We start from the raw sequence: 23,947 nt of genomic DNA on the forward strand, positions 1-23,947 counted from the left end.
TATATGTGTGTGTGTGTGTGTGTGTGTGTGTGTATATGCATGTATGTATGTATAATTTTAAAGAACAACAGAGAATATAGGCTTTTGTGTGAATATATCTTTTCATGTCCTTGAATAAAAAAAAAAGAAGTTGCTGAGTCATTGTGACCAACCTTTTTTGAAAACAGCATACAGATTGGTTAGAAGTACCATTTCCAGTCCTTATCTTTGCTCCCCAACCTTTGCAGGACCTGTCATTAGCAATAAAAGTTAGTAATTGACTTATGCCCTCAACCTCAACTCATTCATGAAAATATTTGTCTTAGTTTGTAAGACAAGACCTTTGTTAAGCAAGGTGGACTTTGAGTTCTTAATCTTTCTGTCTTACCTCCATTCCCAAGTGCACTGCGACAAGCCCAGGTCACACACCTAGAATTATTGATTTTATTTTACTAAATTCAATATTTCTTTAAAAAAGAAAGAAAACAAAACTAAAATTTCTGTCAATCTTCCTGTCTCCGCCTGTAGAGTGCTGGGACTTTGGGCATGAGGTCACTCACACCCTAACTCCTGGAGTGAAGCAGAGAGAACAAACAGGGAAGGGTGCCAGCTTACTCTCTTCCCGGGTGCACGGGAAGGTTCAAGATTTGCAGGGCGGATACAGAGCTTTGAGGAAGTCTCTCACACCAGACTGCAAATTCCGCCCCACCTCTGCTCGCTCCGCCCCATGGGCATGGCCACTAACAGCAGCTATTAAAGCTGTAGGCGCCATTGCACTAGAGCTGCAGACTTCTGGATCCTCCTTCTTCTCCTCCTTCGCCTTCCTCTACCTCTACCAGAGCCACCATGTCATCCGTTCGGCCCGCCACTGTGCTGGGTTGCATGGCGATGGGTGGTCGCATGGATCAGACCGCCAGCGCAGCGTCGGTGCAAGCTTTCCTGAAGCGCGGTCACACCGAGTTCGACACAGCCTTTGTGTATACGGAAGGCCGGTCTGAGACAATCCTGGGCAGCCTGGGGCTCGGGCTGGGTCGCAGTGGCTGCAAAGGTAACAGAGTCTATTCTGTCATCCCCTGCTCCAGCACAGCTTTGTCCGGCTCCTGGAGCCCTGGTCTCCCCTTGTTCACGCAAGATCTCTGAGAACCGCACCTTTTCAGGCATGCAAACTCTTCAGACATAGCTAGCTTTTAATTTGGCAATCTCCTTCCACAGTTTGTTCTGAAAGAGTAGCCGAGGATCCTCCTTGCACTGTTTGCCTAGCTTGGTCCAGCATGGACCCATGTGGCTAGCCCATGCTTCGCCTTTGGGCTGCTGCCAGTAGGTGCCCTGGAAGCACTTGATCTACAGGACTCCTGCTCAGCACCACCACCCCAGACTGAGACCTCCTTCCTTCTTTGCTAATGGCCCTGGATCGGGATGAGCCTTTGATTAACAAGACCTCTTGCTCCATTATGTTGGCAGCCATAGGATCAAGTACAGCCCTACAGAGAGAACAGGGCCCTAGAGCAATGCAGCTCTCTTGAGCTCTCTACTCGTTTAGTCCCCTGCCTCAGCCTCTACAGGCAGCACTCACTTCTCTGGGCTGCTGCTATGCTGTTTGGAACTCTTCCTCTTCCATTGCACTCTGACCACTGCCCTATGGAGTTCTACTCTGGGATTCACAGCACAGTGGGATCCAGAACAGAAGCAGACCCATGCATGCGGTGACTTGCTGTTTCTAGATCTCCTGCCTACCTCCCAGTGAAAGGAGGAGTTGTATCTTGTGATAGGATCTGTGTACGCAGCCCAGGCGAACCTAGGATCTACATGTAGCTCAGGCTGGGCTACTCCTGCCCAGCTTCCAGAGTGCTGGCATATACACGTTACCCATTACCACCACCAGAGCCTGGATCTGACTCCTGATTGAAATTGCTTTTTTGAGCCCTCCCTCCTTCCCCTGTTTGAGTTCAGGGCTGCTTGGCCCAAAGCCACAGCTCTGCTCAGAAGTTGATGTCCCACCAGGAAGGTCAACTTACTTGACTCCTTACGTAGGAGAATGGAAAGTCCTAGGTGTGTGACTCAGGAGTGTCAGGGGCTCCACTGACCGCCTTGGTCTGCTGAACTGACTTCTCAAGTGTGGAAAGTGCCTTTTGTACGTCCACCCATCCATCCATCCATCCATCCATCCATCCATCCATCCATCCATCCATCCATCAATCGATCCACGTGTCTGTCCATCTGTCCATCCATCCACCCATCCACCCACCCATCCATCCATCCATCCACGCCTGCCCGCCATCCATTCACCCACCAGTCTGTCCTTTCCACCCATGCATCCATCCTTCTATGCTCCCATTGATCATACATCCATTCATCTACCATCAAAAATCCCACTGGACTTTCAGCAGGGCAGGGAGAGAAGCAGGGACTCTCTCAGATGGTCCAGAACTGGTCTGTTTTCCCAATCAGAGTCTGTAGCTGGCCCTGACTTTCCTTCTCACAGGCTCTCAGCAAAGCCTCTTCTGTCTCTGTCCCCAGTTCCTTCTGCACCTTCCTTCCCTATAATCACACATGCCCTGTGCCCATGCTGCATTCAGGGCCACCTTTCAAAACATCTGGAAATGATCACAGAGCTCGGGACTAGAAGGATTCAGAGACTTCCCCACCCACAACCCCAGGTCTAAACTCCAGACTCCAAGTGGGGTGCTATCAGAGCGATTTCTCTCCAGCTCTGTTCTTTTCTCTATCACAGTGTCCCTTACCCCAGACCTTCTTTCTCATGGTTTCTAAAGCCCTCCTCCCTGTGAACAAGTACCTTATTGTTCTTAGTTTGCTAGCTTCTCACTTGCCCTAGACACTCAGATGAGATTCTCAGGAACCCCTGTGACCCCAGGCTAGTCTCTGCCTCCCTGATCTGCCCCCTTGTGGAACCTCAAGTTTTCCCCTGTATTCTGCAAAGCCCTGAGTGCAGGTCCTCTGCATCCACCAGCCCCAGTGCCTGGTTTGGCTCACCTAGGTGCCCAGTAGGTAATTGTCACAGCGAGAATACCAACCACTCTCATGTCCATTGTCAGTTATGCCTGTCAACCCTCAGGGCTTCTCCGTAAGCCATTATCACTCCCATTGTCATTGACCATTAGCAGCATTGAGGAGGACTCAATTATTTAAGGCCACAGCTACTACAGCTACTAGTTAATGGCAGAGCTACAATTTGAACCCAATTATATCTCTGCCTTTTCTGTCTGTATATTTCCTAATTCTCTCTCTCTCCCTCCCCTCATTCTCCCTCCATCCGTTCTTTGTCCTCACTTGTTTTTTGGATATAGTGTTTGATATAGAACTAGATTTGTACCACGAAGACAAGGCTGACCTTGAGTTCCTGTATACCTCCTCTAACCCTGAAGATTTAGGAACAGAGGCAGGCACCAAAATATCCAGCCCAGTTCTCTTCCTCAACTGTTACAGTAGATACTATGTTTGATAAAGTGACTTGAACTTGCATTCTCCCCCCACACACACCCCAAAAGTGAAAATAGACACCAAGGCTATTGGAACGCTTGGGAAGACATTGAAGCCTGATGATGTCCGGTTCCAGCTGGAGACGTCGCTGAAGCGGCTGCAGTGTCCCCGGGTGGACCTCTTCTACTTACACTACCCAGACCAGAACACCCCTATAGAGGAGACGCTGCAGGTCTGCCACCAGCTGCATCAGGAGGTGAGTGTGGCCCCTGAGCTTGGGGAGATGCTCTCTGACCTTTCCAACTTGACCCTGCTGGGGGAGTGAGTGCTGGCAACACACAGCAGGGCGGGCACAGACCTCACTCCAGGCTGCCCTCCCAGTCAGTCCCCCCTTCCTGGTCTCCTGGACTGAGCTGGGCTCTGATGGAGTCTCTCCCCTGCAGGGCAAGTTTGTGGAGCTTGGCCTGTCCAACTATGCCTCCTGGGAAGTGGCTGAGATCTGTACCCTCTGCAAGAAAAATGGCTGGATCGTGCCAACTGTGTATCAGGTGAGAGGAATCTGGTGTTTTAGGACCATCCAGACTTTGGGGTCCAAGGCTCCATTGATTCTCGATCTTTGGCATAGCCATGACACCTGCCGACAGCACTGTGTGAATGCCCTGATTGTCTAGGTCTGGGATTGTTAAAGACTAAAGGGAGGGACTTAGGAAGATACATTTGGTGTCTGTTGACATGTCCTCCCTCTCCTAATGTCTCCCTGCAGGGCATGTACAATGCCACCACCCGGCAGGTGGAGAAGGAGCTCTTCCCCTGTCTCAGACACTTTGGATTGAGATTCTACGCCTTCAACCCTTTGGCTGGTAAGGGCTCTCATGGGGACCGGCCATGTGTTTGTGTGGGTAGGTGGACATGCCTGGCCTGTGTTCCCACTATTGATGGCCTGCTGGATGCTCATCTCATACCTGGGAAGTCTGGAGCTTCGAGAAGGGGTTCCTGGATCTCCTCATTCCAGGCTCCCTCCTGTTTTCCAGTTCCTAGCAGGGAATGACCCGGCTGTCTCTGGGAGGAGTCTGGACCAGGTTCTGACTGCTGTCTTCCTACAGGTGGTCTGCTGACAGGGAGATATAAATACCAGGACAAGGATGAAAAGCAGCCTGATAGCCGCTTCTTTGGGGGTCCAGTTTCTAAGCTTTACATGAACCGGTGAGCTGTGATGAGGGGCTGTGTCTGGGACAGAAGTGCTATAGGTTTCCTTGGTTGGAGGGAGGATCCCTGAGGCTGCTTTCTTGGGGACCAGCCCTATTGTGGTTTCAGCCCTAAGACTCTGGATGTTAGCTGCCCTGGGCAATGGAGGGATGTTCTTGCATTGTCATTGGGATGGCCTGATATCTGTACACTGTTACCCTGTGTGTGATTCTTGGGAAAAGCTCTTCCACTACCAACAGTGAGAGGACAACCCCAGATGGACTTGGGGGAGCCTGGAGCTTGGTGCGGATCCAATGAGTCTTAGTCCTGTGACATCTTGTTCGTAAAATTGTCATCGTTGTCTTAAGTGGTCATAGGTGTACAATGTTCAGGGCAACATCCTTCTCTTTCCTTCCTTCCTTCTTTCCTTCCTTCCTTCCTTCCTTCCTTCCTTCCTTCCTTCCTTCCTTCCTTCCTTCTTTTCTTCCTTCCTTCCTTCCTTCCTTCCTTCCTTCTTTTCTTCCTTCCTTCCTTCCTTCCTTCCTTCCTTCTTTTCTTCCTTCCTTCCTTCCTTCCTTCCTTCCTTCCTTCCTTCCTTCCTTTCTTCCTTCCTTCCTTCCTTCTCCTTCTAACTTTTTTTGTTTGTTTATTTCTTTGAGTCAGAATCCTGTGTATCCCAGCTGGCCTCTAATTTGCTCTGTAGCTGAGGCTGACCTTGAACTCCTGATCCTCCGGCCTTCACATAAAGATCTAGGATATTTGTTTTTGTTTCCTCCACACAGGGTTGTGTGTGTGTGTGTGTATGTGTGTGTGTGTGTGTGTGTGTGTAGCACTGGTTGTCCTGAAACTCACCCTTTTGATCAGATTGCTCTTCACCTTAGAGATCTGCCTGCCTCTGTCCGCTGCTTGCTGGGATTATGGGTTTTTGCCACCACTTGGGCAATGAGCTAGCATTCCTAGTGACTTTCACGATGCTCTCCTCCAAATTTTAAGTACCTAAAAATGTGTCTGACTGGGGAAACTGAGGCAAAAAGATTACAAGTGTAAGACCTGCCTATTGCCTGGGGATGGAGTGCTCAAAGCTCTGGCTTTGATTCCCAGCACTACAAAAATAGGAAAAAAAATTGAAAAAATATCAACGATTCAATCTTTTTTCCCAAGTGACATTTTTTTGAGGTTGGATTGACCCAGTATAATGTACAACTTGTGATGCTCCTGACTAAGCCTTCTGACATGTGGGGATTAGGTATGTGTGTCCCCATGGCCAGCCACTGTGTAGAACACTTACAATCCTTTCCTATCTAGCACCTCAGTTGTCATGTCTCCAAGGTTGGTGAGCACAGGCTGATACATTTACTGTTTGTATTCTCTGTTTGTCACGCTTCCTGCATGAGGCTCCTGCAGGATTGTGGAAAATATCAGAGGTAAAAGCAGTGAGCCATCTGCGGTAGCCTTACTGTGCACACGGCTTGATTCAAGCCTGACCTGTAGGGAGTGTGCTGCTCACTGGTAGCACGCAAAGGTTGGGTGTGAGGACGCCTTGCATTTGATGCTCAGCATCTCAGGACAAAATGGCAACCACAAAGAACCCCTGCACCACTAACAGTCTCTGATCCTTCTGCCTGGATTACAAACCACTGCCTTGATCAGTGGTTCTGAAGGTATTTCACACACTGTCAGATCCCAGCGCAATCAGCTTCTCTTCTGACCATGATGCTAAGACAGACTTCAGGAGGAGTGTTCCTCCCTCAGGAAGTAGACCAGTGAGTGCAGGGAAAGGAGGTGACCACTGAAGCCAGACTGGTGCCCAGGACTTTAGCCTGTGTGACCCAGGGCTCACAAGTGTGTTGTGGCAGTTGAGAGTCCTCATTTAGGGAGCTGAATTGTTAACATTTGATGAGCATTTAAAATACCAGATTCTTGTCCTCTGTGTCTCTCACTGACCTACGAGTGGCCTTGGAGACCTCTGTGTTCAGACACTGAAGAGGCAGAGCTCTGCCTGAGGACAGAAGCCACCTCAGGGATGCAGGGGTTAGGTCACCCTCTAGTGACCCCTGAGAAACTGACCCCCATGTCACTGTCTCCCACCCATTCAGGTACTGGAAGGACGAATACTTCAAGGGCATCGCTCTGGTGGAGAAGGCTCTGAAATCCAGCTATGGCACCAACACCCCCAGTATGACCTCGGCCGCCCTGCGGTGGATGTACCATCACTCACAGCTCAAGGTAGTCCAGGAGGTCCTGGTGGTTCAGCCTCTGCTGTGAAGTAGGATGGGGGGGGGCGCGGTTGAATTCCCTGGAGACTCCATCTTCTCTGGCCCAGCTTCTCCCAGACTGGTGACACGTGGTAGTGCTAGCTTGCCTCTCTGTGTTGCAAAGACTGTGTGAAGTCTAGTCATCTGGACTGTTTTTCTTAAAGATCTAGTCTTTTTTTAAAATATTTATTTATTTATTTATTTATTTATTTATTATGTATATAATATTCTGTCTGTGTGTACGTCTGCAGGCCAGAAGAGGTAACCAGACCTCAATACAGATGGTTGTGAGCCACCATGTGGTTGCTGGGAATTGAACTCAGGACCTTTGGAAGGGCAGGCAATGCTCTTAACTGCTGAGCCATCTCTCCAGCCCCAGATCTAGTTAATTTTATTCTGAGTGCTTTGCCTGGTGATGATATGCACTTTTTTTTAAATATTTATTTATTATGTATACAATATTCTGTCTGTGTGTATGCCTGCTGGCCAGAAGAGGGCACCAGACCCCATTACAGATGGTTGTGAGCCACCATGTGGTTGCTGGGAATTGAACTCAGGACCTTTGGTAGAGCAGGCAATGCTCTTAACCTCTGAGCCATCTTTCCAGCCCCCGATATGCACTTTTTTTAATTTTATTTTTTAAGATTTATTTATTAAATATGTATACAGCACCTGCCTGCAGGTATTCCTGCAGGCCAGAAGAGGGCACCAAATCTTATTACAGATGGTTGTGAGCCACCATGTGGTTGCTGGGAATTGAACTCAGGATCTTTGGAAAAACAGTCAGTGCTCTTAACCTCTGAGCCATCTCTCAGCCCCCAGTGATATGCACTTATAGTGCCAGCAGAAGCCAGAAAAGCTGGCACCATCCCTGGAATTGGAGTTAAAGGTGGTTATGAGCCAGAACCAAGTGGGTGCTGAGAAACAAATCCAGGTTGTTTTCAAGAGCAGAAACTGCTCCTGATGGTTAAGCCTCCCATGATCTCCATTTCCATACTGAGAAATTGGTTCTCCAGATGAGAACTGGTTTACCTACTAAAGTCCCACAGCTCCATGGTATAGGAAACCAGCATAGATTTGGCTCTGAAAAGTACATTAAAAACGAAATTTTTTATTATATGCTTTCCAGCACTCTCTCTGGAGAGAACTCAATTCCGTGTCCCAAGAAGCATCCCTTTCTGCCTGCTGTCCCCACTTCTTCTCCTTAACCTGTTTCAGTGTGGGCATTCTGGGGCAATGTTGCCCCTTTAGTTCTTGGTAAACGTGAGGCATCAAGCTAAGTTTTTCCCAAACTGTCCTGCAGGGGAGAGGAGCCCGGCCGACCTTGGCTGTTGGGAGGCAGTAGTCATTTCTCCTAGAAGCAATACTCAAGTGAAAACAGATCCCAAATCTCAGCAAGTGATGGGCAGGAGGGGCGGGTGATGAGTCGATGGGATGGCAGATGTGTGCTGGACTCTGTATGTCCCTTGCAGGGCGCCCATGGGGATGCGGTCATTCTGGGCATGTCCAGTCTGGAACAATTGGAGCAGAACTTGGCCTGCGTTGAAGAAGGGCCCCTGGAGCCAGCTGTTGTGGAGGCCTTTGACCAAGCCTGGGACCTGGTTGCTCATGATTGTTCCAACTACTTCCACTGGCTCTGACATGGGGAGGTGTAGAGGTCACTGCTTTTTACTCTGTGTTCTAGCCTGGCTAGTCTGGGCTGTGAGCCGAGTCAACTGCTCTTTCGCTCCTCATCCAGATCTCCTCCTGTTGAATAAAACCTGCCATGTCTGTAGCTCAGGCTGCAGCAGACCTGGTGGCCTTATTCTTTGAAATTCGTGTGGCTTACTCCTTGCTTTCCTTCTGAGGGTCCAGGGGAAGGGTTCAGGAGTGTGCCTGGTCCTCAGAGGGCAGAGGCCACAGGAGGCCTGCTCTCTAGCAGTGGGGCTTGGTGGTGGCTCAAGTCAGAAAAACACCCAGGATCCTTCCTGTTTTTGGTTTTTTTTTTTTTTTTGGTTTTTTCGAGACAGGGTTTCTCTGTGGTTTTGGAGCCTGTTCTTGAACTAGCTCTTGTAGGCGAGGCTGGTCTCGAACTCACAGAGATCCGCCTGCCTCTGCCTCCCGAGTGCTGGGATCCAGGATCCTTCCTGTACCAGGCATTGCCTTCCTCCCCACCATGGTTCTCCACAGCAGTGGACAGCAGCTCTGCCCCAGGTGAAGTCTCTTCGTTCATCTACAGCATCAGCTTACCCAGCTCGCAGGCTGTGGAATTTCCACCGCCATCCTTCATGCAGGCAACAAGAAGCTGAAAGGTCTTCTGGTCAACCCAGACTTCCCCAGACTCAGTTCAACACAGCACGAGGCCGGGCCTTGACCTGAGCACAATGAGATTCCCCAAGTGTTGCAGGAGAGTTGATCACATAGAGACACTGTTGATAAAGCTTAACCTTCGATCACTTTAGGGATGCGCTGACCTGAATAAATCATAGAGATCTTGTACGACCCTGGATGCATAGACACAAGCTGTAGTAAGGAAGGGTGTAGAAAGATTCTTTGGCCTTTGGATCAGGGAAGGAGAGATAGAGGAGGTCACTTGTCGCTTTCTTGCAGCTTCTCTTATCAATCAGGTTTTTACCCTGATATCTGACTCCTGGGGTTACTAATAAGGAAAACTGAGATAAACCCTTCATCTGGCGTCCAAGGCAGGGCATGAGATATTGAAGCAGCCCCTCACTCTGGCTTTGCAGCCGCCTTAGTTGCAACTTGCAGCAGACTCTCTTTCAGGTGGCCCCTTGCCCTCATCCCACCTCTCGAGTTTTTCCTACCCAAGCCCCCTTAACATGCAGCTTGCTCCCTCACTCTGTGGGTTACAAACTTTCTCTGGAACCCAACCCTCAGGCCTCAAGTTGACCAATTCAGCCACTTCAACACTGACTCTGCACTCAGCATCCTCTTCCCGGGCAGGGGCTTCTGCTGCTCCTGCTGCCACCTCTCTCTCTCAGCCTGGGCTCCACTCAGCAGCTGCTGATGTCCTCAGCCAGCAGGTGCTACTGTGCTGAAGCCGCCTCCTGGGATCCCACTGTCCACTGCACCTGCCTGGTTGCTTGGGCACCCACTGCCCCCTACATTCATTATCGAGTATCCCCGCTGCAACTGGTTACACCAGACTCGACCATGGAAGAGCACTACTTTGCTGATGCTGTAGCTCAAAGGATTTGCTGGGAGGGCTGGGTGAATATTGAGCCGTATTATGTCCAGCTGGGAGGCAAGCGCATCTTTAGGCAAACTTTTCTTTTCCACCTTAGCAGTATCCAAATAACCCATATAGACACTTAATATTAACTATAAATTCCCGACTGATAGCTCAGGCTTATTACTAACTAGTTCTGACAACTTAGATTAACCTGTTGCTGCTTGGGGGACCAGCCTCCAGGAGCGCAGGGCTCAAAGGAAATCAAGTGTTGGTGCACTATAACTTTTTATCTGAGGGGTTAGGGAAAAAGACCCTTGCTCTCTCTCTCTCTCTCTTGGTGGTTTCTTTCAGACCTTATCTTTATTCTTCTTTAGCATTCTCCAGTCTTTATTATCCTGGTGAGTTTCTTCTCTCATTCTTTTTTTCAAAAAATATTAATTAATTTATTTATTATGTATACAATATTCTGTCTGTGTGTATGCCTGCAGGCCAGCAGAGGGCATCGGACATCATTACAGATGGTTGGGAGCTACCATGTGGTTGCTGGGAATTGAACTCAGAACCTTTGCAAGATCAGGCAATGCTCTTAACCTCTGAGCCATCTCTCTAGCCCCCCAATCTAACTTTAATAAGTTATTTTCAAAGACTTATTTCCAGTAAGAAGCACTCTGTAACCTGTGACCATATCTCCTAACATTGACATTAAAAGGATCTGAGCCAGCCTGGCTCCTGGGGACTCAATTGTTTCCTTAACTATGAACCTGACCTGCATCTCTGCAGCTCCTCAGGTGAAACTTGTAAGGCCTAGCTGTGGAACACTTCTTTGTACTTATTTTTAATCATCAAAAATCTGTTTAAACTAACATTATTACTATCAGTCAGTACAGTTTATGAAGAAATTATTTTAAAAACACCCAACAGGTAAAATGCCCAGTAGAACGGGATGTTCCCATGAGATAATCACGCTATATTACAGGCAGTGGGGATCTCCCCACACCATTCACACCATACCAGATACCAGAGAAAGACAGCAGAAGCCAAAGACATTCTGGAGTCTGTCGTCTCTGGGCCTTGTCTGTCTGAGACTCACCCGCCAGGGATTTTCCTCCTGGTGGGCTGACACCCTGAAGTTGATCTCCATTGCTGCTCCTCTGACATGGCCACTGACATAACCCGTTTCTATTAATCTCCATCTGCCAAGTGCCATTACCTCTCTTTCCTCCTGCACCTCCTGTTTCCTCTCAGTGTCTGGAGAAGACTCCTCTGACTCTGCCCTTCTTCTTCCTAGTGTCCTTAGTCTGGTTCTCCTGACTAACCTTATGCTGTCCAGCTATTGGCCACTCATCTTCTTTGAAACCAATCACAGGGACGTATATTTACACAGAGTAAAGGAAGATTCCACAGCTTCTACCTGCTTGGCCGTCTGACTGATTCTTGGTTTTGAGACAGGGACTTTGTATACTATGCTGCCTTGCATCTGCTGCATATCAGGTCTCCTTGTCTCTAGCTTCCAACTACTGTGTGTATAACACATCTGGCTTTTTCATAGTATAGACTGTCATCTAGAAAAAAAGTTTTTTAAGACAGGATCTATGTAGCCATAGCTGTCTTGGAACTTGCTGTGTAGACCAGGCTAGCCTCCAGTTCTGAGACCCACCTGCTTCTGCTTCCCCAAGATAGAACTAAAGGTGTGTGTCATCATGTCTGGCTCAGCCTTAAACATTCAATCCTACCTCAGCTACCTGAGGTAGCAGGCCTTGGAGATGTGAACACACTGGCTTGTCCCAGGTTTATATGTTCATGACTGTGAAGACCCAAGGCCCATCTATTCAGTCTGGGTGGTCCCTCTGCACTTTAAATCCTCTGGGGCAGAGGCTGAAAAATCTAGAGGGTTTAATTGCTTAACAACCTGCATCAGTTTCTGTGTGCTGCTAGGGAGGGAACCTGGGCCCTTAATCCTGGCAGGCACATGCTTTACCACTGAGTTATATAGCTCTCCCCCGCTGTGGGTCACACCTAACCAGCCAGGTGCGGTATAACACAGGAAAATCCTAGCACTTGAGAAGCAGAGGCTGGAGGATTGCTACAAGTTCAAGATCAACTGTGTTACTGAGTGGGAGAGTCTAACTCAATAAGCTACTTGCTCCCACCCCCAGCAGGGGCTTTCCTCTCTTTCCTCTGCTTTAGGGACGGGCCTTTGTTCCTGGCCTGAAGGCCTTAGCCCTGCTTTGTGTGTCTGTGAATGTGCATTTTTATGTCTTAAGTGGTGTGTTGTGTGCTGTTTTTATCTTTTGGGTTTTGATGGGTCCACCATGCAGCTCCCAAATAAATCGCACATAGAGGCTTATTCTTAGTTTTAAATGCTAAGCCGTAAGTTGGCTTCTTTCTTGTCAGCTTTTCTTAAATTAGCCTGACCACCTTTTGCCTCTGGGCTTTTATATTCCTCTATTTCTGTATATCTTTTTTTAGTCCTTTCTCTGCAGCTTCCTGTGTAGCTGGGTGACTGACCCCTGTGGTCCCCCTTTTCTTGTTAGCTTGCTGTTCCTGCCCCCCTCCTAGATATCTCCTTCTGTTTATCCTGTCAGCCTGCCAGCCCCGCCTATCCGCGTTCCTGCCTTGCTATTGGTCATTTAGCTCTTTATTAGGACCATCAGGTGTTTTAGACAGGCAAAGAATCACAGCTTCACAGAGTTAAGCAAAATCCTGCCCCAGCTTCCTCCATTGTTTTTATCCATAGCAAAATAAAGAGCTACTTCTTCCAGAGAAAGCAGTGCTGGGTTAGCACTAGGGAAATGCGTGCGTGTGTGTGTGTGTGTGTGTGTGTGTGTGTGTGTGTGTGTGTGTATGTATGTGAGCACAGAGGATTTCCCTTCTCTGTTTTGGAGGAATGGTCTCATACTGTAGCCCAGGAAGGACTGGAACTGATTAGATAGTCCAGGCTAGCCTCCAGCAGGCAGCAATCTTCTCAAACATGAGCCATCACACTCGGCAAGGTCAATTATTGTAGTGTACAGCTCTAAAGGTTTGGGCATACAGTCTTGAGTCACCCCACAATCAACATACAGTCCCATCCCCCAGCGCAGCTCTCCATGACCTCCTCTCTCTGAGGATTCTGGAAGCCAATGGCATGTATTCTGGTGCTGGAGTGTTGTGGGGTACCCACCAGAGAAGACGCCTCTCACATGGGTTTAAGACAACAGAAAGTCTCTATTAGCCAGCCAGAGACCCCCGGACATTTAGGATCCTGGAGTAGCCCTCAGCATTTCTCAGGGTGAGCTTTTAAAGCACAAAAACCATATTCTGGGTTGACATTCTTCAGTGTTCGTCAGAAACAGAACTGCAGAAGACAAAAATCAAGGTAGGTACAGTGAGGGACATCCCAGAACTATGGATCTGAGAAATTAGGTTTTTGCTTCATTTTGGAAGGTGATGTTGTCTCCATGCTGAGTTTTATAAGCTGAATGGTATTTCCATCATGGAGTCAGTTCTGCCAAGGTCTGGGGTCTGCATTAGCGGAGGAGCCAGAGAGGGCACTGGACCCCCTGGAACTGCAGTTACAGAAGGTTGTGAGCGGCCATGTGGGTGCTGGAAATCACACCTGGTCCTCTGGAAGAGCCCCCAGTGTTTTAACTGCTGAGCCGCCTTTCTGTCCTTGTTTCCTGTCCCCGTGGAGTTGTCTCTGCAGCAGTGTTACACACAGAATCACGCGTGTGGCCCTGAGGCTTCTTCCACCTGCTGAGACTCCTCTGCTACCGTGGGTTCACAGCTTAGTCCTTTGCCCACTCTACCCAGAGGGACATTCAGATTGTTTTTGTATTCTGCGACTTCCAATTGACCAACTCTAAAATCTCCTTGATGGCGGAGATATGGCTCAGTTAGTAGAGGGCTCCGTCATCCCAGCACTTAGTAGGCAAAAGAATAGGAAGTTCAAGGTTATCCTCAACAACTATATGAGTTGAAGCCACAGGAGATACACAAGAGCCTTACATATGTGTGTGTGTGTGTGTGTGTGTGTGTGTGATGTATATGCATGTATGTATGTATAATTTTAAAGAACAACAGAGAATATAGGTTTTTGTGTGAATATATCTTTTCATATCCTTGAATAAAAAAAAAAGAAGTTGCTGAGTCATTGTGACCAACCTTTTGTCAACAGCTTACAGATTGGTTGGAAGTACCATTTCCAGTCCTTATCTTTGCTCCCCAACCTTTGCAGGACCTATCACCAACAATACAAGTTATTGACTTATGCCCTCAACCTCAATTCATTCATGAAGCTATTTGTTTTAGTTTGTAAGACAAGACCTTTGGTAAGAAAGGTGGACTTTGAGTTCTTAATCTTTCAGTCTCTACCTCCGTTCCCAAGTGCACTGGGACAAGCCCAGGTCATACACCTGAATTTATTGATTTTTTTGCTACATTCAATCAATCTTTTTTTAAAAAAGAAAACAAAACTAAAACTTGTGTCTCAGCAGTTGTAGAGTGCTGGGACTTTGGGCATGAGGTCACTCGCACCCTAACTCGTGGAGTGAAGCAGAGAGAACAAACAGGGAAGGGTGCCAGCTTACTTTCTTCCAGGGTGCACGGGAAGGTTCAAGATTTGCAGGGCAGATACAGAGCTTTGAGGAAGTCTCTCACACCAGACTGCAAATTCCACCCCACCTCTGCTCGCTCCGCCCCATGGGCATGGCCACTAACAGCAGCTATTAAAGCCATAGGCATCTTTGCACTAGAGCTGCAAACTCCTGGGTCCACAGTCCTCTCTTATCCTTTGCCTTCCTCCACCTTTACCAGAGCCATCATGTCGTTTGCTCGTCCTGCCACTGTGCTGGGTGCCATGGAAATGGGGGGCCGCATGGATCAGACTGCCAGCGCAGCGTCGGTGCAAGCGTTCCTGAAGCGTGGCCACACAGAGATCGACACAGCCTTTGTGTATACGGAAGGCCGGTCTGAGACAATCCTGGGCGGCCTGGGGCTCGGGCTGGGTCGCAGTGGCTGCAAAGGTAACAGTCAAATCTGTCATCCCCTGCTCCTGCACAGCTTTGTCCGGCTCCTGGAGCCCTGGTCTCCCCTTGTCCATGCAAGAGCTCTGAGAACCGCACCTTTTCAGGCATGCAAACTCTTCAGACATAGCTAGCTTTCGTTTTGACAGTCTCCTTCCACACTCTGTTCTGAAAAAGTAGCTGAGGATCCTCCTCACACTGTGTGCCTAGCTTTAGTCCAGCCTGGACCCATGTGGCTAGCCCGAGCTTGTGTTCTGGGCTGCTGCCAACAGGTGCCCTGGAGGCAGCTTATCTACAGGACTCCTGTCGGTGGCGCTGCTTCTTATGGCCCTGGATCCTGTAGATAGTGAGTCTGTTGGTTAACAGGGCCTCATGCTTCATCCGGGCAGTGGTCATAGAAACCAGTGTCACCCGCTGGAGAGATGGCTCAGAGGTTAAGAGCCCTGACTGCTCTTCCAGTAGTCCTCAGTTCAATTCCCAGCAGCCAATGGTGGCTCATAACCATCTGTAATGAGATCTGGTGCAGACAGAATACTATGTATGGATTATGCACATACATAATACAATTTGTATGTATTATGTCATACATAATACTTGTATTGTTTACATACACTATGTATGTAATTAGTACTTTTTTTAAAAAAAAAATAAAAGGTTAAATAAAGAAACCAATGTTTCTACACAAAAGGAACAGGGGCCTGGAACTGTGCAGCTGTCTTGTGCTTGTCTTGTCTACACTCAGTTAGTCCCCTGCCTCAGCCTCTATAGGCAGCACTGCACTATTCTAGGCTGCTGCTATGCTGTATGGAACTCTTCCTCTTCCATTGCAGTCTGACCACTGCCCTATGGAGTTCTACTCAGGGATTCACAGCACAGTGGGATCCAGAACAGAAGCAGACATGTACACTTGGTGCCCTGCTGTTTCTACATCTCCTGCCTACCTCCCAGTGAAAGGAGGCGTTGTATTATGTGATAGGATCTATGTACGCAGCCCAGGCGAACCTAGGATCTACATGTAGCTCAGGCTGGGCTACTCCTGCCCAGTTCCAGAGTGCTGGCATTATACATTATGTTACCCATTACCACCACCAGAACCTGGATCTGATTTCTTTTCTTTCTTTCTTTTTTTTTTTTTTTTTTTTGGTTTTTCGAGACAGGGTTTCTCTGTAGCTTTTGGTGCCTGTCCCGGAACTAGCTCTTGTAGACCAGGCTGGCCTCGAACTCCCAGAGATCCGCCTGCCTCTGCCTCCCGAGTGCTGTGAGTGCGCAACCACCGCCCGGCCCTGGGTCTGATTTCTGATTGAAATTGCTTTTTTGAGCCCTCCCTCCTTCCCCTGGTTGAGTTCAGGGCTGCTTGGGCCAAACCATGGCTCAGCTCTGAAGCTGATGTCCCATCAGGAAAGTCAAGTAATGTGGTTTCTCTCCAGCTCTGTTTTCTTTTCTCTTTCCCCGTATCCCTCACCCCAGACCTGGTGCTCTGGTGCCTTGATTGGCAGGTGTGGCTCCCACCCAGGGCCTTTTTGCTCAAGGTTTCTAAAGCCCTCCTCCCTGTGAACAAGTACCTTATTGTTCTTAGTTTGCTAGCTTCTCACTTGCCCTAGACACTCAGATGAGATTCTCAGGAACCCCTGTAACCCCAGGCTAGCCTCTGCCTCCCTGCTCTGCCCCCCTAGGAACCTCAACTTCTCCCCTGCCTCACTACTCAACAGTAGCCTGTACTCTGCAAGGCCATGAGTGCAGGTCCTCTGCATCCACCAGCCCAGTGCCTGGTTTGGCTCATCTAGGTGCCCAGTAGGTAACTGTCACAGCGAGGATACCAACCACTCTTCATGTTCATTGTCAGTTATGCCTGTTAACCCTCAGGGTTTCTCCGTAAGCCATTATCAGTCCCATTGTGATTTACAGTTGGCAGCATCGAGGAACACTCAATTTAGTCAAGGTCACAGCTCTGAGTGGCAGAGCTGCAATTTTTTTTATTTTTTGGTTTTTTCGAGACAGGGTTTCTCTGTGGTTTTGGAGCCTGTCCTGGAACTAGCTCTTGTAGACCAGGTCTTGAACTCACAGAGATTCGCCTGCCTCTGCCTCCTGAGTGCTGGGATTAAAGGCGTGCGCCACCACCGCCCTGCCAGAGCCGCAATTTGAACCCAATTATCTCTGCGTTTGTCTGTATATTTCTTAACTCTCTCTCTCTCCCCCTCCATTCACCCTCTCTTCCTCCTTTCCCCTGCTCTTTTTGATACAGTGTTTCCTGTAGACCTAGACATGTACTATGTGGGCAAGGATGACCATGAGTTCAAATGGAGGTGGAGCTTTCGTTTCCTGATTGCAGGATCCCGAATAATCACACAGAAACTTATATTAATACCAAACTGTTTGGCCTATAGTTCATGTTTATTACTAACTAGCTCTTACATTAACTCTTACATCTAAACTAACCCACTTCTAATAATCTATGTATTGCCATGTAACGATGGCTTTTACCAGTCTGCTGGCATGGTTTTTCTTGGGCAGTTGCTTGCATCTCTTTCTAGTATTCCGCTCCTCATCTGACTCCCCAGTTTGAATGTTCCACCTAACCTTTTCTTGCCTGGCTACTGATCAAACAGTTTTTATTATTAACCAATAGGAACAATACATATTTATAGTGTACAGAAGCATGCCGTAACACTTGAGTTCCAGATCCCTTCCTCCATCCCTACAGATTTAGGAACAGAGGCAGGTACCACCATATCTGGCCCAGTTCTCTTTCTCAACTGTTACGGTAGATACTATGTTTGATAAAGTGACTTGAACGTGCATGTTCCCCCCCCCCCCGAAAGTGAAAATTGCAACCAAGGCTTGTCCAATGTTTGGGAAGACATTGAAGCCTGATGATGTCCGGTTCCAGCTGGAGACATCACTAAAGCGGCTGCAGTGTCCCCAGGTGGACCTCTTCTACTTACACATGCCAGACCACAACACCCCTATAGAGGAGACACTGCAGGTCTGCCACCAGCTGCATCAGGAGGTGAGTGTGGGCCCTGAGCTTGGGGAGATGCTCTCTGACCTTTCCAACTTGACCCTGCCAGGAGAGTGAGTGCTGGCAACACAGGGCAGGCACAGACCTCACTCCAGGCTGCCCTCCCAGTCAGTCCCCCCTTCCTGGTCTCTGGACTGAGCTTGGCTCTGATGGAGTCTCCCCTGCAGGGCAAGTTTGTGGAGCTTGGCTTGTCCAACTATGCCTCCTGGGAAGTGGCTGAGATCTGTACCCTCTGCAAGAAAAATGGCTGGATCGTGCCAACTGTGTACCAGGTGAGAGGAATCTGGTGTTTTAGGACCATCCAGACTTTGGGGTCCAAGGCTCCATTGATTCTCGATCTTTGGCATAGCCATGAGACCTGCCGACAGCACTGTGTGATGCCCTGATTGTCAAGGTCTGGGATTGTTAAAGACTAAAGGGAGGGACTTAGGAAGATACATTTGGTGTCCGTTGACATGTCCTCCCTCTCCAAATGTCTCCCTGCAGGGCATGTACAATGCCACCACCCGGCAGGTGGAGAAGGAGCTCTTCCCCTGTCTCAGACACTTTGGATTGAGATTCTATGCCTTCAATCCTTTGGCTGGTAAGGGCTCTCATGGGGACAGGCCATGTGGATGTGTGGGTGGGTGGACATGCCTGGCCTGTGTTCCCACTATTGATGGCCTGGTGGATGCTTATCTCAGACCTGGGAAGTCTGGAGCTTCAAGAAGGGCTTCCTGGATCTGCTCATTCCAGGCTCCCTCCTGTTCTCCAGTTCCTAGCAGGGAATGACCCGGCTGTCTCTGGGAGGAGTCTGGACCAGGTTCTGACTGCTGTCTTCCTACAGGTGGCCTGCTGACAGGGAGATATAAATACCAGGACAAGGATGAAAAGCAGCCTGATAGCCGCTTCTTTGGGATTCAGTTTGCTCATGTTACCTTTAACCGGTGAGCTGTGATGAGGGGCTGTGTCTGGGAGAGAAGTGCTATAGGTTTCCTTTGTTGGAGGAAGGATCCTTGAGGCTGCTTTCTTGGGGACCAGCCCTACTGTGGTTTCAGCCCTAAGACTCTGGATGTTAGCTGATCTAGGCATTGGAGGGATGTTCTTGCATTGTCATTGGGATGGCCTGATGTCTGTACACTGTTACCCTGTGTGTGATTCTTGGGAAAAGTTCTTCCACTGCTAATATTGAGAGGACAACCCCAGATGGACTTGGGAAAGCCTGGAGCTTGGTGCTGACCCAATGAGTCTTAGTCCTGTGTCATCTTGTTCGTAAAATTTTCATCATTGTCTTAAGTGGTCATAAGTGGACAATGTCCTCCTTCCTTCCTTCCTTCCTTCCTTCCTTCCTTCCTTCCTTCCTTCCTTCCTTCCTTTCTTTCTTTCTTTCTTTCTTTCTTTCTTTCTTTCTTTCTTTCTTTCATTTGAGTCAACATCCTGTGAATCCACGCTGATCTCAAACTTGCTTTATATTTGAGGTTGACCTTGAACTCCTGATCTTCGTGCCTGCCTTCACGTAAAGACCTAGGATATTTGTTTTTCTTTCTCCCACACAGGGTTTGTGTGTGTGTGTGTGTGTGTGTGTGTGTGTGTGTGTGTGTGTGTGTATAGCACTGGTTGTCCTAGAACTCACTCTTTAGACCAGATTGGCCTTTTTCTTAGACATCTGCCTGCCTCTGCCCCCTGCGTGCTGGGATTATAGGTGTGTGCCACCACCACTTGGGCAATGAGCTAGGATTCCTAGTGTCTTTTACAATGCTCTGATCTAAATTTTAAATATCCAAAAATGTATCTGATTGGGGAAACTGAGGCAGAAAGATTACAAGTGCAAGGCCAGCCTATCGCCTGGGATGGAGTGCTCAAAGCTCTGGCTTTGAATCCCGGCACTACAAAAATAGAAAGAAAAAAAAGAAAAATTATCAAAGATTCAATCTTTCTTTCAAGTGACTTTTTTTTTTTATTTTTATTTTTTTGGTTTTTTCGAGACAGGGTTTCTCTGTGGTTTTGGAGCCTGTCCTGGAACTAGCTCTTGTAGACCAGGCTGGTCTCGAACTCACAGAGATCCGCCTGCCTCTGCCTCCCGAGTGCTGGGATTAAAGGCGTGCGCCACCACCGCCCGGCTTTCAAGTGACTTTTTTTGAGGTCGAATTTGACCCAGTATATTGTACAACTTGTGATGCTCCTGCCTCAGCCTCCTGAGATGTGGGTGGGTTCACATGTGTATGTCTCCATGTCCAGCCACAGTGTGGAACTCTTACACTTCCCTCCCCTCTGGTATCTTAGCTGCCATGTCTCCAAGGTTCATTGCTGAGCATAGACTGACATGTTTGCTGTTTGTATTCTCTGTCTGGGAAGGAAAGGCCCAGCAAGCAAGCTTCCTACAGGAGGCTGTGATATTGGTTTGATTGGAAAAATCCAAAGTTAAAAGCAGTGAGCAGAGTGTGTTAGCCTGACTGTGTACCCGGCTTGATTCAAGCCTGACCTGTAGGGAGTGTGCTGCTCACTGGCAGAGCAATGGTTGGTGTTAGGATGCCTTGCCTTTGATGCTCAGCACCTCAGAACAAGATGGCAACCACAAAGAACCCCTAACTGCAGCCTCCCCCCACTAACAGTCTGTGATCCTTCTGCCTGGAGTACAAACCATTGCATTTCACACACGGTCAGATCCCAGGGTTCTCCTCCAGAGAATCAAGGCCTGTTGCCCTTCAGAATCCAGCGCAATCAGCTTCTCTTCTGACCATGATGCTAAGACACACTGCAGAGAGAGTGTTCCTCCCTCAGGAAGTAGACCAGTGAGTGCAGGGAAAGGAGGTGACCACAGAAGCCAGACTGGTGCCCAGAACTTTAACCTGTGTGACCCAGGGATCCCAAGTGTGTTGTGGCAGCTGAGAGTCCTCACTTAGGGAGCTGAATTGTTAATGTTTAATGAGCATGTAAAATACCAGATTCTAGTCCTCTGTGTCCCTCGCTGACCTGACAAGGGGCCTGGAGACCTGTGTGTTCTGATGCTGAAGGGGCAGAGCTCTGCCTGAGGACAGAAGTCACCTCAGGGATGTAGGGTTTGGGTCACCCTCTAGTGACCCCTGACAAACTGACCCCCATGTCACTGTCGTCCCCCCCGCCCCCACCCATTCAGGTACTGGAAGGAGGAACACTTCAAGGGCATCGCTCTGGTGGAGAAGGCGCTGAAATCCACCTATGGCGCCAGCACCCCCAGTATGACCTCGGCTGCCCTGCGGTGGATGTACCATCACTCACAGCTCAAGGTAGCCCAGGTGGTCCTGGTGTTCAGCCTCTGCTGTGAAGTCTTATGGGGGGGGGGGTGCGTGGTTGAATTCCCTGGAGACTCTATCTTCTCTGGCCCAGCTTCTCCTAGGCTGGTGACACGTGGTAGAGCTAGCTTACCTCGCTGTGTTCCAATGACTGTGTGAAGTCTAGTCATCTGGATTGTTTTTCTTAAAGCTCTAGTTATTTTGTCTGTAGGAGTGTTTTTCTGGTGGCCACATGTGCTTGTAGTTCCAGCAGAAGCCAGAAGAGGGTGGTACATCCCCTAGGATTGTAGTTACAAGTGATTGTGAGCCAGCACCATGTGGGTAGTGAAAACCAAATCCAGGTTGTCTTCAAGAGCAGAAACTGCTCCTAGCTGTTAAGCCATCCCTCCAGCTCCCATGATCTCCATTTCCATATGGAGAAACTGGTTCTCCATATGAGCAAGAGGTTTTCTTGCTAAAGTCCCACGGCTCCATGGTGTAGGAAATCAGCATAGATTTGACTCTGAAAAAGTACATTAAAAACAAAATTGTTTATTAACCTCCCTTCTAGAGAGTGAATTCAAATCCGTGTCCCTGGAATCATCCCTTTCTGCCTGCTGTCCCCACTTCTTCTCCTTAACCTGTTTCAGTGTGGGCATTCTGGGGCAATGTTGCCCCTTTAGTTCTTGGTAAACGTCAGGCCTGAATCTAAGTTTTTCCCAAACTGTCCTGCAGGGCAGAGGAGCCTGGCAGACGTTGGCTGTTGGGAGGCAGTAGTCATTTCTCCTAGAAGCAATACTCAAGTGAAAACAGATCCCAAATCTCAGCAAGTGATGGGCAGGAGGGGCGGGTGATGAGTCGATGGGATGGCAGATGTGTGCTGGACTCTGTATGTCCCTTGCAGGGCGCCCATGGGGATGCGGTCATTCTGGGCATGTCCAGTCTGGAGCAATTGGAGCAGAACTTGACCTGCGTTGAAGAAGGGCCCCTGGAGCCGGCTGTCGTGGAAGCCTTTGACCAAGCCTGGGACCTGATTGCCCATGACTGTCCCAACTACTTCCGCTAAGCTGGTTCTGAATTGGGGAGGTGTAGTGGTTATTGCCTGTCATTCTGTGTTTTAGCCTGGCTAGTCTGGGCTGTGAGCTGAGTCATCTGCTCTTTCCCTCCTCATCCAGACCTCTGATGGTTTTTGTTTTGTTTTGTTTCTTTCTATTGCCTTGCTCTACACCCAGTTGTCTTCAGTGTGAGAGCTGCCTGAGCTCTCCCCACTACATCCTGTTGAATAAAACCTGCCATGGCTGTAGCTCAGGCTGCAGCAGACCTGGTGGCCTTATTCTTTGAAATTCGTGTGGCTTACTCCTTGCTTTCCTTCGGAGGGTCCAGGGGAAGGGTGCAGGAGTGTGCCTGGTCCTCAGAGGGCAGAGGCCACGGGAGGCCTGCTCTCTAGCAGTGGGGCTTGGTGGTGGCTCAAGTCAGAAAAACACCCAGTCCTCCTGGTTGGCTTACACCCTGAAGTTGATCTCCATTGCTGCTCCTCTGACATGGCCACCGACATAACCCATTTCTATTAATCTCCATCTGCCAAGTGCCATTACCTCTCTTTCCTCCTGCACCTCCTGTTTCCTCTCTGTCTGGAGGAGACTCCTCTGACTCTGCCCTTCTCCATCCCAGAGTTCTTAGTCTGGTTCTCCTGACTAACCTTATGCTGTCCAGCTATTGGCCCCTCATCTTCTTTGAAACCAATCACAGGGACGTATATTTACACAGAGTAAAGGAAGATTCCACAGCTTCTACCTGCTCAGCCGTCTGATTCTTGGTTTTGAGACAGGGACTTTGTATACGAGGCTGCCTTGAATCTGCTGCATATCAGGTCTCCTTGTCTCTAGCTCCCAACTAATGGTGTGTATACCATGTCTGGCTTTTTTATAGTATAGACTGGCATCATTTATTTCTTGAGACAGGCTCTACGTAGGCTTGGCTGGTTTGGAACTAGCCATGAAGAGCAGGCTCTGTTCCAATTTTGAGACCCACCTGCCTCTGCCACCCCAAGAGTTGTGACTAAGATGTGTGTCATCATGTCTGGCTTAGCCTCAAACATTCAATTTTACCTCAGTTTTTTGAGGTGCAGGGATTACAGGCATGAACACACTGGCTTGTCCTGGGTTTGTAGGTCTATGATTGTGAAGTCCATCTATTCAGTCTGGGTGGTCTCTCTGCACTTTAAATTCTCTGGGGCAGAGGCGGGGACATCTAAAGGGGTCTGCAGGCCCAACAACTTGAATCAGTTTCCGTGTGCTGCTAGGGAAGGAACTGTAATCCTGGCAGGCAGATGCTTTACCGCTGAGTTACATAGCTCTGCCCTCCCGTGGAACACAGCTAACCAGCCAGGTGCGGCATCACACAGGAGTACTTGAGGTGCAGAGGCCGGAAGATTGCTGCAAATTCAAGACCAGCCTGTGCTACATAGGGGGAGTCTGACTCAAACCACTGCTCCCACTCCCAGCAGTGGCTTTCCTCTGTCTTAGCGACAGGCCATGGATCCTGGCACGGTCAGCCTTAGCCCTGGTTTGTGTCTGTGTGTCTGCATGCTTATGGGGAAGTGGTGCAGTTGCCCAGACACGGAACTTTCTTCAGCCAATCCATTCCAGACAAAGGGCCAGAGAGGA

The 23,947-nt window shown here is 48.9% G+C and overlaps 2 protein-coding genes across 2 annotated transcripts; both read left to right on the forward strand.

The window, feature by feature from the left end:
- The first annotated feature begins 726 nt into the window (after positions 1 to 726).
- Positions 727 to 8,671, forward strand: LOC142834186 (aldo-keto reductase family 7 member A3-like). Its single transcript, XM_075946398.1, has 7 exons — positions 727 to 1,027; positions 3,486 to 3,673; positions 3,861 to 3,965; positions 4,181 to 4,277; positions 4,521 to 4,620; positions 6,699 to 6,828; positions 8,330 to 8,671. The coding sequence occupies exons 1-7, from the start codon at positions 826 to 828 to the stop codon at positions 8,495 to 8,497; spliced, it is 990 nt and encodes a 329-aa protein (XP_075802513.1). The 5' UTR covers positions 727 to 825; the 3' UTR covers positions 8,498 to 8,671.
- Positions 8,672 to 14,745: 6,074 nt separating this feature from the next.
- Positions 14,746 to 22,555, forward strand: LOC142834188 (aldo-keto reductase family 7 member A3-like). Its single transcript, XM_075946400.1, has 7 exons — positions 14,746 to 15,032; positions 17,852 to 18,039; positions 18,219 to 18,323; positions 18,538 to 18,634; positions 18,878 to 18,977; positions 21,167 to 21,296; positions 22,186 to 22,555. Exons 1-7 carry the CDS (start codon positions 14,831 to 14,833, stop codon positions 22,345 to 22,347), a joined length of 984 nt encoding a protein of 327 aa, XP_075802515.1. The 5' UTR covers positions 14,746 to 14,830; the 3' UTR covers positions 22,348 to 22,555.
- Positions 22,556 to 23,947: the final 1,392 nt, after the last annotated feature.

Source organism: Microtus pennsylvanicus, chromosome 13 (genome assembly GCF_037038515.1).
Source record: "Microtus pennsylvanicus isolate mMicPen1 chromosome 13, mMicPen1.hap1, whole genome shotgun sequence".
Lineage (NCBI taxonomy): Eukaryota > Metazoa > Chordata > Mammalia > Rodentia > Cricetidae > Microtus > Microtus pennsylvanicus.